We start from the raw sequence: 7,634 nt of genomic DNA, 5'->3' as shown, positions 1-7,634 counted from the left end.
CTTGACTAGTAAGCGCCACGTTATAAGAGAACCAGTTACGCCTCACCTGATTAGTTTCCCGCCTATTGTCAATACTGTAAAGGGTTGTAATAACACAATGGCGGTACTTTTTATGTATAGGGTATAGAATTGCACTGCTTCTAGATATGGATATAAATATGTTTTACCTGTATATAACATAAGATCACGATTGTAAATGAAATAATTAGGTACTGCAGTAAGCGGCATATCAGTGAACACTTCCGATAAAATAATTTCGCTAAAGCCGGTTGGCGTGATATGTTGCACATATCATTTCCTCTCATGTACAGACGAAACAAAACCTGTATCTACTACTATTTTGCTTGAATGCATTCTTTTCTATCTAAGGAACTATTTATTGTGAAGGAGATCACAAACACACATTAATTTAACATTGCCTTTTCTTTACTGTTTACATCCATGTATATATTAACTCTGCATTTAATAAAGTATGCACAGAACTACCTGTTGTTGTTTATTAACTAAAATAGTAAAGATTCCATCTAGACATGAGTCCAAGGTTCTAAACTATTTGATGCGTTGTTTATTGTACAGTCTCCTAAACTGTCCATTTTCAAGTGTTTTTTTCTGAGACTGGGGCCAAAACTCAGTTCATAACCGCAATAAAGTCCATGATTTCAAAATAATAATAATAATATTTTTTAGAAGATGTAAGGTAATTCCTTAAAGACTGGCCTCTAGATCGTTCGACAACAAAAAAAGTATTTTTTTTAGATTATCTTGAAATAAATGCTATTATATTTCTTAAGAAGGCTTTAAAACTTAATTACTGACACACTTTATGTTACGGGAACACATGAGAATTTGCTGTTTTTAGTACTTTTTACGTTGAAAATCGAAAAGCGTGTGGCACGCTTTTACTTCAGGTAAACTGTCTAGATTATAAATATCTATATTTCGAAGTCATTATTTACTACTTCAACTATAACGCTATTGGGTACGACGACGGGAAATGTATTTATTGCCGCGGCGGTCCGGGGTTCGATTCCCGACGCGGTCATCTTTTTTTCTTGATTTGGAATTTTTAAAAATATTTTAGAAACAAAAATTTATATTCTAATGTTCATAATATGACCAAACTTTAATTTGAAAGAAAGATTAATTTTTAGCCAAATCCGGAGGTCAGTGCCTTTAAGTCGAAGTACGTGTATTAAAGGGGAGATCCTGTCCAAATATCCTATTTACTGGGCTCTGCACTATCCGATAGTATTTCTTGGTTTGTCTGTCATTTGCATAGCTAGCGAAACCCTCCCCTCTCGTAAAATCATATTTGAATGCGCATGCGTGATACCCTCCATCAGCTGTAACTCTCACATATCCTTTCTGCGCAAGCTCAACGACATTGTAAGGATCATACATCTGTATATACATAAGGGAAGGAACTCGATCGTGCTGTATTCCCCAGTCCAATTCAAAATAATATCCATATACCTGACTCACAACTCTGTGTCCGTTCACATTAGGCCAGTCAATCTAAAACAAGATATAAATATATAAGTAGTTTACATGATTATAATGATTTATGTTATTTATTAAATCATTACCGGAAGTTGCGTGTACAAACCCTAAAAGGCGCTTTCATAAGTTGTTAAGATCGCTGGCTTCGAACTGCTTAATTACCGCCGTGGGTTCAAGTCAAGATATCGCCTTTGATAATGAATTCTTTATCCAGTTGACTTACAGACGGTCGATCATACTAAGCATGCCCCCACCCCCGCGCTTGTTATAATACACGAAGAGGCAACTGATATTTACCTGCGGTCTGTCGTAATTCATTCATTTCATTTACTTATTTGTCTTGTGTATGTAATTCTTTTTATACGAGTCTGATTCTCTAACCTTACGGTATGTGTGAGTTGGTACCAAAAGCTCACTAAGCTTGTGTTGTCCTGTATGTATATTTGACTTGTATGTAAACATCACTTGACTTGACCTTACCCCCCCCCCCCCCCGCACACACGCACACTCACACGCACACGCACACGCACACACACACACACACACACACACACTAAAAGCTGGACAATGGTCAGATGACCTAGAACTGTGTTGGTACGAATTTAAACTCAACAACAATGAAACAAACAAACCATGAAGTTGATTACTTGGTAAGTCAAGTAACCATCAAGCATAATCGAAGTAAATGCATTGAGTCACATTAGACTCAATTCTTTTTTAGTGTTTATAAGCTTGTCGGTAACGCATTTGCATCACTTGTTTAAACAAACTTATAAAGATAGGACCTACTGTACACAAAAGCAAAACGTTTTAATTTCGTACGTGTATTGTTTGTGCAAAGTTCAACAGACAGACATACCGTAAATCCTTGAGTTTCTCCCATCAAATTATATCCAATTACTACTACAGATCGGTTGAAGGAACTGTGGAACGAGCAGTGAGAAATAATTGGTCTTCCGGCGTCTGTATCTATCTGGTTTCTGAGAGAAGTAGGGCGTGCCTTTGTTCTGCAAGTAAAACCAGGATCCCAGGCGAAAGCTATCGCTTTCTGCACAGAGGAACCTGCATGCGTTAGAACCCTATCTATACGTGCTTTTGATACACTGTTTACCAAACGGTCCATTGCAGAGCCTGTGGTGTCAACTTGAAGGCACGGATCATCATGCAAGGCGTCAAAAGCTTCAATATTCAGCCAAAGATCAACATTATGACCAGTTTTCTTGAGGGTGTCTCGTTTTGTTGCTAGCGTCTCGAAAATCTTCAAAGTGAACAGAAAAAGGCTATTGTAGTCATTATAAACAAATACGTTTTTTTTGTAATTAGATTATACTTATCTATCAAAACTTACAGTCAATGTAAATCTACTAGGCTGTATTACCTAACCTACCTTAAATATAGACCTATAAAGATTGACTGATAATTATGATTCCTTTAAACAAACAATAGGGTAGCAAAGAGAAAATATATCAAAATTAAAGAAGATTAAACACAAGCATTTTACTTACCTCGTGTATACTGAAGCTGAAGAAGTAATCGAATGTTTTTACTATCCGATTATGCATTACAGTGGGATAGTAATAATTTAAAATTTCATAGAGTCCAGCATCAGTCGTTGCTATTCTTGAATTCCTTTGTGTCTCCCAAAACAACGCACCATTAGCAGAACCGCGGCCATCATTAACGGAAATGATGTCAATGTCACTTTTAACTACAAGGGAGGTGAATGCAGCAGCATTATCTTCTAGTGTCAAACTTCCCTCTAACTTATTTGATTGTACGTATGTAGAAATGCCGAACAGTTTGCTACTTTCATGGATATATTTTGCGAGTCTTTTAAAAAGGTCTGAATATGTAATATTACTGGGTTGCACTATTTTACCTACATCAGTGAGTAAAATGTCACCAGACCACATATATCCCTTAACTGTATTATATAAATCTATTTCTTTGGAGGAATTAGAGAAACTGTATCGCTTTTTATGATCTACTAGAACTCTTCGGACAAATTCGTAATATGCTGGCAAATGTGACGTATTTGACACATGGCTGTTTTTGTACCATATAGGCGGCAGTGGAAGACTGAAGTAAACAGACATGTTTTGTTCTGATGCGGTTGTTAGTAGTAGTTCGTGCGGATCAATTCCAGAGAAAATGGTGAACAGTAATGCCACACTTGTACCATTGAGGACACAAGGGTCACTGTAAATAACAATACAATGACTGTGACACGAATTAACACATATATGAGCACATTTAATAAATGCAAAAAAAAAAAAAAATAACATTCTCGAAGAATAATTACAACTTCAGTAATTGTAATCAGACATGACATTTGCATATTTAAATAACGTATCGACAAATCCATCATACGGACTGTCATATTGAAGACTTCTGCATCATTATAACTGGACGAAATTTACCTATATCCAGACAAGGGAAAAACAAGTCTGTAATACACCTTGTTCGATACACGACTTCAAACGGCATTTACCTATGCAGGTACTTTAATCAATTATGTACCTGCGCATTTGTTATAAAAAAACGTCTTTGCTACCTTCGAAATCTACAAAAAAGGAGAGTTGTCTGGAAAACAGATATTCGTCAGGCAATTTCTACAAAGTCTTAACGTACTTCGTTGAGCAAAACTTGCATTTCATATGACATCCTTGAACTCTTTCAGATATCATTGAAGACCACAATTATTACTTGCTTTGTTAAGTTTAATCGCAGGTAAAATATGGAATATATTGCTGTAAGTACAAAAATTCTGCAGTATTGTCTTAACTGTTACGTTTGAAGTCAGTAAAGTATTTTTCAGAAGGTCCAAGACGTGCACAATTAATATGTTTTGTCGAAAGTAATACTCAAACATAACTATATTCAGACAAAGGAATAGCTCACGTGTAAAATCATACCCAATCGGATTCACGACTTTTGCAGACATTTACCTATATTCAGACAAAGGTAGAACAATCCTGTAGTATACTCGGTCGGAAACAATCTTCTTATCGTACTGTGGACATTGTATAATGGCAGACGCATCATAATTCTCTTCATATTGATACAGCACAATCGCAGAGACGGTGATGTTATATTGTTGCAAGTTCTTCACGGCTTCATGGTAACAGTCACGGTACTCATCCACCGGATTGTTCCGGAAATTGCTACCGCACCACTGAAAAACAATTTGTGACGTAGGTATACATTTCCGCTTGTTTGCGAAACAGCTAACGGAATGACAAAGGTATCTGGAATTGATTTTATTTTGAAGATACAAGATGTACAGTTAAATAGATAGATGCTATAAATAATTAAAACTTAAGTGATAGTCATACATTGCTTACTTTAAAGTTTGGATCTTCAACAAGATCGTCGTACTGAACAAGCTTCATTGCAGGTGCTCGCAGCAAAACTGTGTCCCCGCCTTGTCTGGAAAATTCGCGCAGTGTTGTATTCCATTCTGCGAGAGAAAATCTGTCTTTGAACCAGGAACCAGTTACCGGATATGGAGGCCCAAATGAAAACGTGCAGTGAGATAACTTAGTGCTCAACATTAAAACCAAAATAAATTTATACACCATTTTAAGGATTAATATAATGTACAATCACCAACATTTGTGCACAATCACCAACATTATTAGTAAACAACTGATAAAACTGAAACAATCTATACCCAAACATGATTGTGTGTCCTATCACTATATATATATGACTGTTATCGTTCAACTTATAATATACTTATTTATTGTGAAACTGTATAATTACTGGACATAAATGATGTATGAATTGTTTTATAATTCATCGTGCTTTTGGAAACAAATGGCTAATTAATTTAATTGCTGAAAGACTTTATAGTATTCAAATGTATATGAAAATTATTTATTTGGTATTAATCTTTTTATTTAATGCAATACACAAAGGAGGTTTTAACATATACAATAACAGTTTTCAGCTTAAATTTATGACTTTATCTTTTTAACCAATTTAATGCATATGTATTGAGCATTTGTACAGATGTTACTTTGAACTATATAGACCTTTGGCGAATTTCCTTTACTCAAGCCTTCGAAAGTTCTAGGAACATGTTCCACCATAGTTCTGTTCGAGCAGAAATTATTTTTTTCAATAATCAGAGAAAATGTATGTCGTCAATTTGATACAGATTCAAAGCTTTTCAATTTCAGCTCTGAACTCCATTCTGTGAGCAAGGTCTCAGAAAGCATAGAAAGATTGATGAGTCGGAAACGTATCAGTCAGGTCGCCATTTCTAACAGATTGTCAAATATTATGAGCAGTGTCTAGTTCAAGGTTTTGCATGATTCATATTTACAGTTTCAGCTCCATCCATAGGCTATACTGAAATAGCGGTATTGCAAATTGTTTGATTGTAGAGATGGAATGTCATCATGTTATTTCAATAAAGGGCTTATAATTGATCAGTCTTATTTCAGAGCAGGGTGATGTGTGATTCTTAGCTCAACTGTACAAAGTATATGGAGAGCTATCCTACTCGCCCAGACTTCAGCATCTGCGTCCGCACCTTGGTTAAAATTTTGATGCCTTTTCACTTTATCTTTGTTATTACGTGATAGATTTGCTTTAAACTCAAAGTAGTTATTTCTCTTCACCCACATCATATGACACAAGGGTCATTACTATCATATAATTTCTATGTATACTTAAATAAAACAATACTCTAATTCCGAGCACATTTTTATGATATATTCAATATATTGACCATTAACGTGGTTGTCAAAATCACGCCTAGAGATCGAAAAGGACGAATTGTTTGTGCACTAACCTCGTGCGTAAATAAATCAAATTATTTCACACACCACGGGAAACTTATTACTAAACAAAAGACAAAAAAATATAAGAAAATGTGGCACGTGCAGTAGGAACTGTCAATTCATGCACGGATATTGTTAAAAATGTGACTATCATGAAGACATAAATCTGTTCAGTTGTAAAATACTTTCTCACACTATTAACGACAATTTCGCTACTTAAATCATTACATGGTCGTTTAGCAACATTTATTTGCTGAAGCCAAGTCATAAGATCCGGGTTGCAAGTATACTGACAAGATAAAGAAACGCCTCATCGAAAGTTGGCGTTATGTTCGTTACATATTGGGCAATGTCAGAAATGTACATGTAGTTTGACCGACAAACACAGCCAACCGAAACTCGTACGATTTTATTCACCCCATTGTTAAATTCATGTACCTGCTCATGATTTCCTTGTGCAATCCGTATGTGGGACGGTGGACGGATAGCTCAGTGGTTTGCACACTGGCCTTCCAATCCTGAGGTCGGGGGTTCGATCCCCGGCAGCTACTCGGGACTTTTCAGAAACGCTTTTCATTGTTTCCCATCCAACTAGAGGTGTACTGGTCAGGAACCCAGGCAATCCTTGCGTGTATCAGTGCTATACACTGGGCACGTTAAAGAACCAGGCTGTCTATTCGCAACGAGCTAGGCTAAGTTAGCCGGACAAGCCTGTATCTGATTTCTGATCTCTCTGTCGTGGGGACTTTGTCTCACTCTATCCCTCTGGTCAGGTCGCTCTGTGTTTGTACTAGTAGAGGATGAATTATGCGCCCTATGTGGCTGTATTTGAACAATGTAAAGCGCCTTTGAACGTGAAATTGATCATGAAAATGGTGCTATATAAATCTGGTATAATAATAATAATAAAAATAATGTGTCAACCATGTGGTTTTATTGAGCAAATTTTACACAGTTACATATTGTAGTCGACATATGACCATATTTTTAGAGATTTCCTAACAGTTAATCTGTTTTTGATAACGCCGAGGCTAACGTTCGAAGAGAGGTCCAAAGTTTTGGCTATGCTATAATTTGGGCGAACGCAAGAACAGGTCGATAGACGTTTAAACGTCTCTCGTTCGACAACAATGTTTCTCGTTCGACGTATCAGAGACACGGGTACGCTGGTCGATAGGCCCCGTTCGGGTAGGACGCGTGTAACGTCAGTACGGCTGGACAATTATATACGTCAACGTCATTTGGTTGAGTAATTTGTGACGACGTTTAATGGTAGGTATACGTGGTTGGCCTATAAGTCGACAAACAGTGAGACATTGTCTTAGAGAACGGGAAATTATCTGC

The 7,634-nt window shown here is 36.5% G+C and overlaps 1 protein-coding gene across 1 annotated transcript; it reads right to left on the bottom strand.

Moving 5' to 3' along the window:
* Positions 1 to 562: 562 nt before the first annotated feature.
* Positions 563 to 5,210, bottom strand: LOC123551787 (uncharacterized). Its single transcript, XM_045340983.2, has 5 exons — positions 4,845 to 5,210; positions 4,449 to 4,675; positions 3,006 to 3,699; positions 2,360 to 2,758; positions 563 to 1,515 (listed from the first exon to the last, which is right to left on the bottom strand). Exons 1-5 carry the CDS (start codon positions 5,079 to 5,081, stop codon positions 1,174 to 1,176), a joined length of 1,899 nt encoding a protein of 632 aa, XP_045196918.2. The 5' UTR covers positions 5,082 to 5,210; the 3' UTR covers positions 563 to 1,173.
* Positions 5,211 to 7,634: the final 2,424 nt, after the last annotated feature.

The sequence above is a fragment of the Mercenaria mercenaria genome, chromosome 4 (genome assembly GCF_021730395.1).
Source record: "Mercenaria mercenaria strain notata chromosome 4, MADL_Memer_1, whole genome shotgun sequence".
NCBI classification, from domain to species: domain Eukaryota; kingdom Metazoa; phylum Mollusca; class Bivalvia; order Venerida; family Veneridae; genus Mercenaria; species Mercenaria mercenaria.
Note: the sequence above shows the minus strand (reverse complement) of the source record. Positions and strands in the feature narration are given on the sequence as shown.